The 15,877-nt window shown below is 34.2% G+C and overlaps 2 protein-coding genes across 3 annotated transcripts; both read right to left on the bottom strand.

Moving 5' to 3' along the window:
* Positions 1-501: 501 nt before the first annotated feature.
* On the bottom strand, positions 502-2,407 carry LOC111367073 (tRNA (adenine(58)-N(1))-methyltransferase catalytic subunit TRMT61A). 2 transcript variants are annotated; one of them, XM_022987772.1, is made up of 4 exons: positions 2,276-2,407; positions 1,681-2,164; positions 1,220-1,464; positions 502-1,095 (listed from the first exon to the last, which is right to left on the bottom strand). In XM_022987772.1, the coding sequence occupies exons 2-4, from the start codon at positions 2,127-2,129 to the stop codon at positions 863-865; spliced, it is 927 nt and encodes a 308-aa protein (XP_022843540.1). In that variant the 5' UTR covers positions 2,130-2,164; positions 2,276-2,407; the 3' UTR covers positions 502-862. The 2 variants fall into 2 exon arrangements, with proteins under 2 accessions (XP_022843540.1, XP_022843541.1); XM_022987773.1 differs by having other exon boundaries at positions 2,267-2,406.
* Positions 2,408-4,212: 1,805 nt separating this feature from the next.
* Positions 4,213-13,101, bottom strand: LOC111367072 (DExH-box ATP-dependent RNA helicase DExH17). The gene is made up of 28 exons (XM_022987771.1): positions 12,944-13,101; positions 12,466-12,554; positions 11,781-11,964; positions 11,091-11,252; positions 10,763-11,000; positions 10,610-10,646; positions 10,477-10,523; positions 9,869-9,906; positions 9,687-9,708; positions 9,384-9,596; positions 9,096-9,252; positions 8,960-9,011; positions 8,733-8,804; positions 8,540-8,589; positions 8,314-8,431; positions 8,165-8,228; positions 7,998-8,081; positions 7,793-7,918; positions 7,518-7,714; positions 7,253-7,441; positions 6,888-7,142; positions 6,747-6,796; positions 6,464-6,481; positions 6,225-6,307; positions 5,939-6,137; positions 5,428-5,465; positions 4,980-5,339; positions 4,213-4,899 (listed from the first exon to the last, which is right to left on the bottom strand). The coding sequence occupies exons 2-28, from the start codon at positions 12,543-12,545 to the stop codon at positions 4,358-4,360; spliced, it is 3,675 nt and encodes a 1,224-aa protein (XP_022843539.1). The 5' UTR covers positions 12,546-12,554; positions 12,944-13,101; the 3' UTR covers positions 4,213-4,357.
* Positions 13,102-15,877: the final 2,776 nt, after the last annotated feature.

Raw genomic sequence — 15,877 nt, 5'->3', positions numbered from 1 at the left:
GGCCACATTACATGAATGGGTGGCCAAACAAATACTGAACTGTCAGCTGTTCAAATCTGGACAATAAATGGCAGATCGATTCAATGATTTAAACATGGATTTGACACGGCTGGAAATAAAAACCCACCAGATCAATGGTACTTCATGTTGAACATGGGTGTATTGCTATATAGCATTAGTCCAAATGCAAGCTTTAGAGATGGCAGGTCGATAACCATAGGAAACTTCATGATAAGCAAGACTGTACAGGAGTATACTGTTTTAAGGGTCCCCTTAGAGTGAAGAGTTCCCATCAGTTGATATGAACTTCGAAAGAAGCCTCAAAATGCACAACTCTAAAGGCAATGGGGAAGAATTCACTTTGCAAAGAGCTGAAACATCTGCGTGTAAAGTAAAGAAACACAGCACCAGGAGTTAAAGAAATAATATCAGGAAGAACTACTAGAGGTCAACCGCCCCTTCAAGGCATGGGTATCGAAAAACGATCTCAATTTTGTGAACTTAAAAGTAAACAAAGTCCCATCATATTCAGATATCGCAAGTACCAGAGCAAGATTATTATTCACTGACAGCTGCAGTTCAAAAAAGGAGTAGAACAACAATTCTGCATGAAAACTGCAGGATTTTTTTGATCGGTAAATGTAAATATCATTGGAAACTACAGGATTCTATTAATGTTTTCTTGCTTTAATACAGGATTTCAAATATTTCACTCCAATCAATGCCTTGAAATCTCATCATAGAGGAGCTGATAAGGGTCTCTTCTACACCGATATTCTGCAATTCCCTCCACAGTGGCTTGCTCTTTCAAAAAATAAGCAAATACTAATAGAAAAGTTACTTTCCACTAGTGTAAAAGGGTTCACAAAGTGCATTTGAGTCTTGCAAATGTTAAATATCCTGTATGACCTCTAGATTCGCCATTGCGCCTCGCCATGATTGTTAGAGAACTGGCATTTTCAAGCCCCTTTGTCGAGCGTTGTCTCTTCTTGCAGCTCTTAAGAGACATGGAACCACCATCATTATCTTGCCAGCTCCGCAAGTTCCCTTCTCGAACTTCATATGTGTGCAGAAGCACTTCAAATGTTCTTACATCTGCACAAGCCAATCATAAGCATCACCACGAATGAAAGCACTCAAGTTTAACATATCAACTACCAATTTGATTGTATTATCTATACCAGTATCATTAACCACAAAATCTAGGAAAAAGGCCTACCAGTAAAATCAGATCTAAGTGTTTCGCATGATTTCTGTGCTTGCTCAATACACGGTGAGAAGGAGCACAGCACCCCATCTTGTTTCAACATTTTTGAAGCAGAAGGAATAGCCAACCAAGGTTGAGGGAGATCGAGGAAAACTGAATCTGCCCGCCCTAAAAATTCATCTGGAAAACCCACACCCTGTATATCTCTCACCCCCACAGTCACCAAATTACTCAATCCCGTCCTTTCAAAATCTTCCCTGCAATAAAGAAAGAATACTCTATCATAATCAATACTAAAGACATTTACTCAATTTCTCAATTTCTACAATGCACTTTTGGAATAGATGCATGAAATACAACCGTAATCAAATATACATATTCAGTTCTTTCTCAATCTGCAGAAAATCAAATAGTATCCTATATTCATCAAATTATTTTACTTATACGCATTAATCTTGATTGAAGATTCTTACCTAGCTGAGGCGGCCCTTTGTTCATGAAAATCAAAAGTGTAAACATGTCCACTGGGTGCAATAGCTCGAGCAAGCGAAGTAGTCAAGGATCCACTTCCAGTGCCCGACTCGAGAACCAGGCAACCCGGAACTATCTCCAAGTACATGACAATAAAACTTATATCGGCAATATATAAAATTTGGGTTCTGTGGCTTAGAACCAGAGTCCATAGCTCAGCAGTTGGGGCCAACAAGTATACAAATCCACCCTTATTACTAAACACTTTGGAACCAAATGGTTTCCCAATCCAATCTGAATGCTTAAATACACCGAAACGATTCTGCAGAACCCCGCTTTCTGAAACTTTTACTGCCTTCATGTTATCATGTCTTTCATAAACTATTAACAAATCACCATCGCTTATGTAGCGAGAAAACGACAATTTCTTCGACGAATCAAATGGAAACATTGTAAAAATTTATGATCAATTCTCAATGTAATAATCTGCATTACAATTAAAAAGGAGCAAAATCATGAAGTCATGTTTCAAAAAGCCAGAAATTTATCCGATAGCAAATTAACACATATATATGGTTCAATAAATACATTTCTTACTCAAGCTGCTTGATACACAATCCACCTACAAGTAAGAAGTTGATTGAACTCGAATTTCCGCTCCTCAGCAAGAATGAATTCGAAGGCGAGCGAAATTTGGGGGAGATGGAGAGAATAAAAGAACGTTGCTCTGTACGGACCAATTCGTATGGTTTAATAGCCCGTGATTTTACCATACTGGGCCAGGCCCACGCCAGAGAACAACTCTTTTTTATTTTTTTTTAAAATTTTTTTGCTGAGCGCACTTATTAAATTGTAGAGTAATGCTATTCAGAGTTAAGATCAACGATAATCGTCTTACGTGGTAATTTGTTATTTAATACATTAATATGATAATTTTTTATTGTCTTATGCATCAAATAACAAACTATCATGTATACAACACGTAAGGCAACTGCCTAGAATCTTCACTATAATTAATTGTAGGGGTAATTACATTTACACAACAATTTTTATATATTGCACAGCATTTTAATTACACCTTAAGGTTCTTAATGTTTACTCATTTTAATATTTATATTCCTAACGATTTTTCATGTCATTCTTATTCTCAAATCTTCATTAGTTTTATATTCAAAGGTACGTTAAATGGAGTAAAATAACTTGTTTTTTCATCATATTTTTAAAAAATAAATAAATGTGGGTAAAAATATTTTTTCCTGATTTCAAAGTATTAAAACAAAATCAAGGACGAGACGTGGTAATTAATGGAAGGTTAAAGATAATAATTAAAAAAAAAAAAAAAGGAGTTCAGAAAATCATTGTTATAATAAACAAAAATTGAGGAGTTTGACTACAATTAAAATGTGGTGGCAATATAACCACTCTTAATTGTGTTGTAATTATATAGTTATTGGTAATGATCATTATACACGTCTGGCCCTAGTTATTATGATTATTGTATTTCTTACTACCATAAATTGTCTTATAATTATTAAAATTTAGTTCTCAATAAAATGAATACATTTTCATTGACTTCTCTTTTTTCTCCCTCTAGTTTATAATAAATTATTAATTCTTTGTAAGTTTTGAGAACATCTTATAGCTCCTATTTGATTTAGATTAAAATTAGATTTTAGTACAAGTTGATAAAATATGTAGTTAAAATTAATTTTAAACTTTGACTTTAATAAAAAGTTAGATTTTTAGTTTTATCAAAAAAGGAGATAATAGGAAAAATAAATAATAACTATAAATAGAAAATTTAAGCTTAGTTCCATTAGGTAATTACAAATTTTAATTTATTTCCTTCAATGCTTAAACAAAATAATTACAGGGTATTCATAATTAAAGTTAAATAAAAAATTGCTCTATTGATAGTCCCGTGCCAACTTAGTTCCTGAGCTATTATTATATGTTTTTGTTTCCAATATCAAAAGGAAAAATAAGTTGGAAAAAATTGCTCTATTGATACTCCTGTGACACTCAGGGTCCGTTTTCATTGTAAAGATGAAATTAAATTGTTTAGAAAACGAATTTCAGGAAATTGAATTGTCTAGAATTGTTTTCTTGAAAATTATAAATTATAGTGTTTGATTGATATAATTTTTCACGTGAAAAATGTTGTAATGAAAGCGTTTTTTGGTATTCGTTTGACTCTGTTTTATATGAAAATTATCAATTAAAGGGATATAATTTACTAGTATTAGAAATATAATTTGTTTCCATTGCTTAAAAAATAAAAATAAAAAAATAAAGCCAAAAAAATTATCTATTTTCCCTAAAATCCAAGAAAACTCAAAAGTTCAAGAAAACCAAGAATTTGAATTTCATGGGAAAAAAATGTATCAAACACCTAAAGTTGGAAAATCCAATTCCAATTTCACCCTATCAAACACACTTTTAGTTCCCGAGCTATTATTATATGCGTTCTTTCCAAAATCAAAAGAAAAAAATAAGTTTGAAAAAAAAAACAAGGAGTTTAAACGGGGGCTTAATCAGTATGTGCGAGTGCACAATATTATGTTTAATATACCTAACAAATTATGGAGACAGAAAACAGCATAGGAACTTGGAAGAAACCAATACATGCGTGAGTTCACAATACCATTTGAAATACATCACAAAGCCAAAATAAAGAAATCAAAGAAATGAAAAAACGCTCTGAAACCCAAGGAATGAATTCTCTTTCTTGATTTCCCCTTCTATTGCCAGTGAACAAATCTGTCCTTTCAATAAGCTTGGAGAAGATAGTTTCTTCGCAATACTTTCTGCAGAGCTTCCCAATATCGTACTATGAGATGGCTCTTGAGTAGTTTTTAGCTCCAAACCAGTAAAATAATCTTTTGAATTCGCGTCTCTTTCTTTAAAAATTGTGTTCCTACTTGTATCATTGGTTTCTCCATCTATGATCCCAACATTTTGTACCAACTGATTTGGATTTGCATGCCCGCGTCCGTAAAGATAAGAACTACCACGTTCAGACCCATTCTCGTTCCAAGATTCACAATCCAGGGTGACTAGATTAGAATCAACGGGCTTCAAATTATTAAATTCCGGGAAGTTCCTTTGTTTTTTCCTTATATACTCAAATATATTTCCGTCAGTCAGATTTTCAGATTCAACATACTGAGTTTCAGTTGTGAGCTTGTTTTCTCTAGCCCAAACATCAGCATGGAGTTTGCCTTGAAAAACCATAAAAGCTATAAAGAAAACATACAGCAGACAAGAAAAAACAATATCATTGATACTGTCTTCGACTCACCTGTATCACTCATGAGGTAAGAGGCAATAGAGCTGTTATGGCCATCTGGAGATGAATCTTTGTCCAAAAATTGTCGGGTTTGCTCTACTTCTGTAAGTTCAGGATATGGAATAATCACATTGCCACGAGGAATTTTACTGCCCTCTTTTTCATCCTGAAACTCAGTGCCACTATCAAGTTCAAGATGCTTCTCACGAGTGCGTTTTCTGATGAGAGTAAAGGTCTCTAACGAAGGAGAACATGTGTCGTTTGAAATGGGCAGAGTGGGTAAGTTCTTTGACTTTTCACGAAGGTGGTCAAATACTGTTCTTTCAGTCATAGTTTTGCAATCACTATCTTCAATTTCAACAACAGGGATATCTTCAGGATTACAATAAACAGTAAAGTCAGTATATTGAAACGTTGGAGGACGACAGAAAACAGTAGAGGAGAAAGAAGCGGTTTTTACCATCTTCCGAATCTTCATCTAGAAGTTTGAAGCTGGGCCTGGTCATGAAAAGTTAAAGGTCAATCACTGCTATAAAACTTCACTATAGCCCTCAGTGGAACTCTATGATCAACCATAGTTATTCAATTAAACTAATTGTAATATCAAGCGAATCCCTAATAATGTACATTGTAGATCACAATGATACAGGCAAAAAGCATTTTCAGTGAGCCTTAAAAATGGTAAAAGTACTTTATGAGTAATTTCTAAACTTGGGCTAAACATAAGTATAATTTTTTTTTTTTTTTTACCAAAAAAAAAATTTTTAAAAAAATGTAAAAGTTAGTTACTTTTACATTTTTCAGTAAGCCTTAAAAGTTATATTTAACTTTATTTGCCAAAAAAAACGAAGTAAAAGTTAGTTATAGTTCAAAATCTTGTCCTTTTAACGCTAGTCTTCTTCTTCAAAAAAAAAAAATACTTTATAATTTTATTTTAGGCTTAGCCAAACACGCTCTAAGTTGGTGCTTACATGAAATTTGATTTCTCTGAGAATTCAATTGAGTTGCAAGGCTCTTTTGTTGGAGCATGAGGGAAATTGTCATTGTTATCTTTTATGATATACACATCCTTGGACTTGCAGGAGGGCACTTCCTTTGGAATATATGTACCGGTGGCATCCACGTCTGTCTGTGCAGTGACAATAACTTTTTGATGGATATCGATACCTACTGCATAAACATCAAAGTCACAAGTTCATTTAGCCAGCAATGAAAGAAAAGAGACAATATGGCAGTAAACTTAGAAAAGGAGGTTACTATGTTCTTCAAAGATCAAATCCGCTTTAAGTGTGAGCTTTCCTTGCTGAGGGATTGGAAATGTCACTGTTGTGCTGTAAGGGCTGTCAGAAAAATCAAGTGTCAACACCAAATCTTGAAAAAAAAAAAAAAACACCGGAGATATTTTCAAGCAAAATCCTTCATGAATTCATGCACATAACCGAGGGTGATTCCCAAATCAAATTCAAGCTCAAGGTCAAGAATTGTAGTTTCCGTACCTTGAGAACAACTCCACTCTGCAGCAAAAAAAAAAAAAGAAGAATTAGATACAGTCAAGAAATTGTGCCCCTTCTAATTTAAATATAGTGATTGGTCATCCATTAGAAAATGAGATGCAGATTATCAAACATAGATACCTGGTGACGAAGATAGTGGTAGGAAAATATTTTATATTCAAGGATAATTATGAACCAACAATCTAAAAACAAGCTTTTCATTTACCCCTTGAATATATCCTGCACCTCTTAAAATGTAAGTACACACACATAAACTACTTTATACCTTATTTTCTCATGAAACAGAATGAGGTTATCTTCTTCAATACCAACCATCTGCAAGATAATGTAAAAAATCATTAGATGAGGAAAAAAACTTAAATGTCATAATTGAAGGACATATATATAAATATTCTCGGACATGTACCATATTAGCAAAATGGTGTTTAGTTGATTGCATAGGCTGTGATAATCTAGTTAATGTTATCACCAGCTTGGACTTCCCTTGCCTTTGGTGACCCCCAGTTTCCTCAACCTTCATCTCAACTTTTGGGGGTAGCGATAGCAATGACTCCTTAATATGGTTCCCAAATGGATATTTTCGGCCAGTGAGCAACTCTATCTTCCTTGGATCAGCTTCAAAGAGGGTATCAAATGATTTTACTCCCATTGATTGCAGTGCCTAAGTAGAATATTACAGGTAAGGGGAAGAAAAGAAAAATGTTATTTTATTTTCAGTGATCAACAATTCAAATCAAATGTCTCAAATAGCTTTAGAAGCTAGAAACAAACCTTTGCAGTCACCATTCCAATGCCTGGTAATTGTTTCAGTAAGTATGGACTGTCATCCCATAGCTTCTGATGTAAACATTTGGCTAGAATTGATGAACTCAAAGCTCCTTTATAGATTTTCTTAAATGTAAAATACTCTTTCAGGCACTTTGCAATTCTACACCCATTTGAGCAAATAGAATTCATGTCCTATAGCAAAAACCTGGTTTAAGCTTCAGATAGATGGAAATATCACAAATCTTAAATTATTTGTGAGGACCAAAACCTGGTTCATTGACAAGTCATGAACCAAAGGATCCCCTGTCAAGCAGTCATTCGCCAAAACAAATATTTTCTCTTCTCTGGTTTGAATGCTTTTTTTCCTTTTTCCTTTCTCTCCAAGTACATGAAAGCGAAGCCGACCATCTTTGTCATTGTTTATGTCATTTAGGAGTTTCTTTTCATTACGCCTCAGTTGTATCCCTTCATTTTAAGATTAGAGGACATGTATCATTCATATTCATTGCATGAGGAACATTGTATATGGAGATGCATACATACAGGAGATTTCTTCTGCCCGACATATAACATGAAGTGCATCTTCTATACTGCAGTTTGCAGGGGACTGTATAATGTGTTTCAATGTATCAAACTTCAGATAGTACTTTGTCATCAATCTTCCAGGTTCTGAACACAAGAAAAGAAGAATAAAAAAAATTCCATCCTGCATGATAATCACAAGACTGAGAATATGAATACATGATACCAAGTGGCTTCAGCAAAAAACCATCTTCATCAGTCCAGACCGTTTGAAACCGTGATAATTCGTTAACCTTCTGAACGCAAATCTCTGGCGAAGATGAAAATCATGGAATGAATGTCAGCATAAGAATTAAAACAAGTTGACTTTGTGATTATCATTCATCAATTTACCTTGCAAATGTTTCTCTATTTGGTGGCCAGGCAGCGCCTTCTTAATTGCATAATTCTCAGGATTCTGATGCGTGAGAAGTTTCAAAAAGAGTGATCAATTGTAAGTGGAAATCCAAATTGTGGGCTCCAATTAGGCTAAAAGAACATGCCTTTTTCATTCTCACGTACAAATATGAGCATTTCATCCATTCAATTGCCCTTGTTATATCTGACACAGTTAATTGAACTATCTCTGCAGTTAGATGCTCCGTAATACATGGAAGCAATCTAAAGAGAAAACAAGGCGATGAAACAATTAAGTCAAATGGCAGGTGCATCACTTCAGTTTATACAGTATAAAGAAGGAATAACAGAGTGATTAAGGAATAGACATACTGTGATTCCACCATCTCGCACCCATTTAATAGATTCTCGTACAAATGGACCTGAGATATGATATTTGCGTGTATTATGGATGTATCATTTCATTCTTTCTTTTTTATCATATGTGGGTATGGGGAGTGAGTGCGCATGTAATTGTGCTCATGCAGTGCGTGCATGTCTGCATGTTTGAGAAATAGAGATCTACAGTTGCTTTTCTGGTCATGATTATGACGATTCCTGTATCATCAAACGGAGGACGGCCTGCCCTTCCACACATCTGCACAAATCGAGATAGTTCATTTTTGCTTGAAAAGGTACACCTTGAGATGTAAAAAGATCATGATGAATGTTTAGCTAGCACAACTACAACCAAAATCAGTATGGAAGGTTACAAGAACTAACTACGGACTATAAATCATATGGTTGACATACTTGCAAAACCATGGATCGATCATATTCCAGGTATATCCCTTTCTCCTTGTTGCTAGAATGAGTCAAAAGATTAGAACAAAATGCAAGTATGTACACATTTATGATGAAAATGTCCAAAAGTAATTTTGAGGATTACAAGTGCTGGGTTGACTTGATGACTACAGTATGTGCTGGTAGGTTAATTCCATGAGCAAGAGTATTTGTGGTGCACAAAATTTGAAGATCACCATTCAGGAAAAGACCTTCAACAAGATTGCGATCCTTTAAAGAAAGTCCACCATTATGGTATCCAACTGCACGAGACATAACTAGTAAGTTTAACGGGAATTTATATAAAAAATTACTCCAAAATTATGCTTCTACATAATTACAAATCCCAATCTTCTCATGCTCACCCTACCGCTATGCAGAAAGGAGCGCTTACCTCCAAAACGTATGTAAGATTGCATTTGTTTGTCACCACATGATAATGACGCTTCACTTAACCTTTCCAGTTGCTCTCTGCTTTTGATGAAAGGATTTGAATGGCCAAAACTCATTGCTATATGAGAGATGTGCTGCGCTGCTTCTTGTGCTCCTTTTCTGGTTGAGCAGAAAATTAAGGCAGATTTTCCTCTAGAATATTGCATGAGAATGTCTGCAAAATAAATTGCTTCATACGCATAGTCCAACAAAAAGAAGTGGCAATGGGATAATCTGTTGCTGTCGATCAGGTTTCACGGCTTACCAAAAATGTAGTTCTGAAGGCGCTGAATGACCAATGAGAGCAATAAATCATCAAGAGAGGTACAATTATTTCAATTTATAGAAATTGAAAAACATGTATTCATCAGTTGAATATCTTAAATGAAAAAATAAAAGGTTAATAGTTCAGAATGTAAATTATGGATTGAATCGTACTCCACATACCTTTTCAAACAGAAAATCATTTTTTGCTGGTGTGTAGCCTGCAAGCAGGGGATTATGATATTAAACAAATAAAAGCTAGTGGGAAATATATGTAAAATCCTGTAAAATCCTTCCAATACTAAATATCTCAATAATAAATATCTTCTTTTGATCAACATATGGTAAAATAACTAAAATATGTTTTCCCTGATTTGAAAATTTTCATTACTATTCTCTAATTTGTGTTTCCAACAGGTTAAGGCATGATAGGTCAATTTTTTAACGAATTTTTATGTTGGTTTGAGTCACCGAACTTAAATGTTTTTATAATTGGGTCACTCATTTGTTAGTTTGACTAGCTGAAAAGCTGAAATGACAGTCCATTTGGCAAATATGCTATTGACACAGACAAGTCACAAGCAGCATGGAAAATTAATATGATGTTGCATTAGTAAATTGAAAATAATAATAATAATAACTCGATTAAAATTTCGCAAATAGTTTGATGATCTCCAGTGTGCGCGACCTTTAAACGCAAGTGCCAACAGAGCATGAGGGAAATTTACACTTTTATCTAAAGGAAAAAGTAACTCATATTGGGAACAAGTGTCGAAAGGAGTTTAGCATACCAAAAACTTTGGTTGTCAACTTTACAGGTCTCATTTCTTCTCCAAACCTGCAAATTTGGGATTCATACAGAATCAAACATGTGGATATGAGTACAATTTTCACACTTATCTTATGATAAGGATTTGAGCACACCTTTTAATTCCCTGAATTGGAACCATAAGCCACTCCGCTACAAGAAGGAAAAATGTGTTCTTAATTATCAAATCATCATCCCAATATATCAGCAAAGTTGAGCTGAAATTTGAACCAGTTTAGTTCAAGTTTGTGTAATAATGTGAAGATTACCCAGGTCATTGATATTGGGGATTGTGGCAGAAACAGCAATGTAACGGACATGAAATAAAGGACTAGATTTCATTTCAGGCTTGCAAGAAAGCATCTTAATTCTGCTGACTATTGCTTCTAATGCTGCTCCACGAGGATCATTCAACAAATGAACTTCATCAATAAGCACAAGTGCTATATCACTGAAAAAGCTCAAGCCCCCATCCTTTATGCGATACCGAGTCACTGCATCAAATTTCTATGAAAAATGGTGGTTTAAATAGACATATTAAACAACAGTCAGAATCAGATCATTCAAAGATGAAATTGATTATCGTGGCTCACTAACCTCCGGAGTCGTAAGTATGATGTCAGCATCCTGTATATTCTTAATATTGTAGTACTCATTATCCCCTGTCAGCTCCAGGCAACTTATCCCCAACAATCCTAACTTCTGGGTCCAATCTCGTAGCTTCTCTTGCACCAAAGCTTTTGATGGCGCTATGTATATCTACAGGCCACAAAGTATCATATATATATAAACCATAACCAGCTCATATAGGAAATATAATGATTTCATATATTGCAGTTGATTCAGAATTGCATCCATGTCAAAGTATAGAACAATTGCCTTTGCAACATATAAGAGTCAAGATTAGCATGCAGCACACCTGCTAAGACAAGAGACAGTCGACAATAAATATTTGTTGTCACCAAAGCTTCCACGTGAGCTCTACTTTCGTATTTGAAAAGATTGGAAATTTTACATTTTGGAAGGGACATTTATTACAGTAAGTGTGAGCCTCCATATTCACTCTCTTGCATCTTTGAAGCACAAATATCTTATCACTAAGGATAGAGTATTACTGTAAGGTTTTGTGTTCTTCCAGCTGTCAAATAAGAATAAGCAGACAGTGTTTTGGAGCAATTTTTTTCATTTGTTTCATAAATTACTATTTTTAGCTATAAGAAATGAGTATCACAAACTCTCAGTAAACTTGGGTAAATTCACTAAAAGCTAGACCGTTCAGAAACTTACAGTTTTAAGGGTCCCCTTTAAATGGACAAATTTCCCATCAGTTGAAATGAACTTTGAAAGAAGCCTCAAAATGCATAACTCAAAAAGCACTGTTTTTCCACTTCCAGTTGGTGCAGAAATAACCATATTTATATCGGAAAGAAAGCATGTGGGAAAGCATTCACTCTGCAATGAGTTGAAATACCTGCATGTACGGTGAAGAAAAAATTTAGCAGAAAGAACATTAGGACCATCTATCCTCTACATGTCAGTTGGGCAAGACGTTTTTTTTTTTTTTTTTTTTTTTTTTTAATACCGTGGGTGTTCGGGCCAATTTACGCACACCTCGACTAATCCCATGGGCCCTGAAGTTTACAACTGGTTACTCACCTCAGTACCCTGAGGGGGTCGGTCAGGCAAGACCACTGGAGTTCATGTTATCTTTTTGAATAGGAACCTTTCAAAGTGTTTTATGCTGGTCCCATAAATGAGTAATGATCAATTTCCATGATTTATATTACTCTAAAGTAGCAGTCGAAAGTGCTGGTAGACATGATAAAAGTTAGACGTCCTCACTGTTTGCCACTGCCAACTGGGTTATAAAGATCTTGAAAATTTTATATATCAAGATATGACTGTCCATATGAAAGAGGACAACCAACTTCCATAACGAATGGAAACAAAAGACTGATCACTAAAATAGTACCTGAAGTTAAAGGTAGAGCGAAAAGGAGCAGGTAAATCAGTCACTGCCTTCAATGCATACGTATCTGAGAATGAGCTCATTTAGATGAACTAAAAAAAAAAACTCTATAAAAGGTATGAATTTATTTTATCACCACGGAGCTTCCACTAAAATTTCTATGAAAATAAAATTATTTGACTTGTACAGGAGCAATTTAAAAATAAAAATGAACTCCAAAAATAAAAATGAACTCCAAAATTTTCGAATTAATGAATGTTGTTACAGATAATGAATCACTGCTGTAACTTATCGTTCCAAAAAGCTCAGCAATACTAGTAATGCATTTGACTCTATAGAACTCGAGATGCACTAAGTTCGATGAAAATAGCATGATCTATGATTCAGATACGCATAATACACTCAAGTTAAAGTAAATTTAGCACCGATTTCACATTCACCGGTAAATTTAGAGCGAATTTAGCAGAAAATGCACATTCACCTGTGTAATTGTAGCTACTTGTAGTGTAGAATAGTGTAGAAGAGAGAGATATAGAGATAATGTTGAGGCAGGGAGAAAACATAAAAGGCAGAATGATTTGGATGACGGTTATATATATAACCTTGGGCGGGAGCGGGAGAGAGAGGGGTAATGATCGCCTGCTGAGCCTCTTCCAGTTGCAAAAAATCGCAGTTTACAGAGGATGCGATTTTTATTTGAATCTGCTAGTACCAAACTTTAGAATTTAATTTGGAAAATTGAGCAATTCATCCCCAATCTATGCCTTTATTTGCAAGCTAGTCTTGACTTTTAGAAAAGAGTATTTTAATTCTCAAATTTGCTTAGACCTTATTTTTTACAGATTCTTTAAAATTCACTTTTTTTTTAATCACACTTTTTCTCAATAAAATAATTTTACATGTCACTCGATTACATTTTCCTACTTTTTAAACATACATTTAATTTTTTTATTAAAATAATCTATATCAAACAAACTCTTAATACCAATATTGGTGCTACTCTGATGCAAAATAAAAGGTCTCCCAATGATTGCTATTAGTTTGCCTAACAGCAGTATAAGAATAAAATCAAAAATCGTTTAAACACATTGAAATTTAAAACACTAAATAACGGGATAAGTATATGATTGCTATTTGTGAATGATCCAATGGAATTTTGTAAGGCATCCTTCGAAGTCAGACCACTAGAGTACTTTTGGATAAATTGATTGTATTTTCTTACATCAAATTTAATTTTTTTTTTTTAATGACCGTGGGTGTTCGGGCCAATTTACGCACACCTCGACTAATCCCATGGGCCCTGAAGTTTACAACTGGTTACTCACCTCAGTACCCTGAGGGGGTCGGTCAGGCAAGACCACTGGAGTTCATGTTATCTTTTTGAATAGGAACCTTTCAAAGTGTTTTATGCTGGTCCCATAAATGAGTAATGATCAATTTCCATGATTTATATTACTCTAAAGTAGCAGTCGAAAGTGCTGGTAGACATGATAAAAGTTAGACGTCCTCACTGTTTGCCACTGCCAACTGGGTTATAAAGATCTTGAAAATTTTATATATCAAGATATGACTGTCCATATGAAAGAGGACAACCAACTTCCATAACGAATGGAAACAAAAGACTGATCACTAAAATAGTACCTGAAGTTAAAGGTAGAGCGAAAAGGAGCAGGTAAATCAGTCACTGCCTTCAATGCATACGTATCTGAGAATGAGCTCATTTAGATGAACTAAAAAAAAAAGGTCCATTCAGTATACCGATATTACAACTTGTAATGTGAGTTTATAATTCCTTGGGACGTCAGAGATAAAATAAGAGTCTGAGGTACACGAGAGATCAATTCGATAAATGAATTGATACACCAAAATTTAACTTCAACATTATACATTACATTTGTCATGCGTCTATCACGTGTTGCTAGGTTTGTTTACTTTTTCTTTTTCCTTTTTATATTCACCATGTTGCGATAATGCCTGCCTAATTTTACCTCTTCACTCCTATGCATAGAATTTCATCTCAAAATTGGGGGAAAAAAAAAATTATAACAAGATGATGCATGTGTAAACGTGATTTAAGTTTTCAATCCACACAATGATTCAAATAATTCAATCCTAGAATTGACGAATCACCTTCGTCAAACTTTCTAGCGACAAATGTCATCAAAACAATGCTAAAAGTAAGTTATTAAATGGAAATTGAATAACTACTCCAGTAATTCACGAAAATACTCTATAAAAGGAATGAATTTATTTTATCACCACGGAGCTTCCACTAAAATTTCTATGAAAATAAAATTATTTGACTTGTACAGGAGCAATTTAAAAATAAAAATGAACTCCAAAAATAAAAATGAACTCCAAAATTTTCGAATTAATGAATGTTGTTACAGATAATGAATCACTGCTGTAACTTATCGTTCCAAAAAGCTCAGCAATACTAGTAATGCATTTGACTCTATAGAACTCGAGATGCACTAAGTTCGATGAAAATAGCATGATCTATGATTCAGATACGCATAATACACTCAAGTTAAAGTAAATTTAGCACCGATTTCACATTCACCGGTAAATTTAGAGCGAATTTAGCAGAAAATGCACATTCACCTGTGTAATTGTAGCTACTTGTAGTGTAGAATAGTGTAGAAGAGAGAGATATAGAGATAATGTTGAGGCAGGGAGAAAACATAAAAGGCAGAATGATTTGGATGACGGTTATATATATAACCTTGGGCGGGAGCGGGAGAGAGAGGGGTAATGATCGCCTGCTGAGCCTCTTCCAGTTGCAAAAAATCGCAGTTTACAGAGGATGCGATTTTTATTTGAATCTGCTAGTACCAAACTTTAGAATTTAATTTGGAAAATTGAGCAATTCATCCCCAATCTATGCCTTTATTTGCAAGCTAGTCTTGACTTTTAGAAAAGAGTATTTTAATTCTCAAATTTGCTTAGACCTTATTTTTTACAGATTCTTTAAAATTCACTTTTTTTTTAATCACACTTTTTCTCAATAAAATAATTTTACATGTCACTCGATTACATTTTCCTACTTTTTAAACATACATTTAATTTTTTTATTAAAATAATCTATATCAAACAAACTCTTAATACCAATATTGGTGCTACTCTGATGCAAAATAAAAGGTCTCCCAATGATTGCTATTAGTTTGCCTAACAGCAGTATAAGAATAAAATCAAAAATCGTTTAAACACATTGAAATTTAAAACACTAAATAACGGGATAAGTATATGATTGCTATTTGTGAATGATCCAATGGAATTTCGTAAGGCATCCTTCGAAGTCAGACCACTAGAGTACTTTTGGATAAATTGATTGTATTTTCTTACATCAAATTTAATGTATCATCTTATTGACATAGTTACTTTAATTTTACACTAGTCAATTTTTAATTATCCG

Source organism: Olea europaea, chromosome 18, assembly GCF_002742605.1.
Source record: "Olea europaea var. sylvestris chromosome 18, O_europaea_v1, whole genome shotgun sequence".
Classification (NCBI taxonomy): domain Eukaryota; kingdom Viridiplantae; phylum Streptophyta; class Magnoliopsida; order Lamiales; family Oleaceae; genus Olea; species Olea europaea.
The sequence above is the reverse complement of the archived record's forward strand: the minus strand, read 5'-3'. Positions and strand labels throughout refer to the sequence as shown.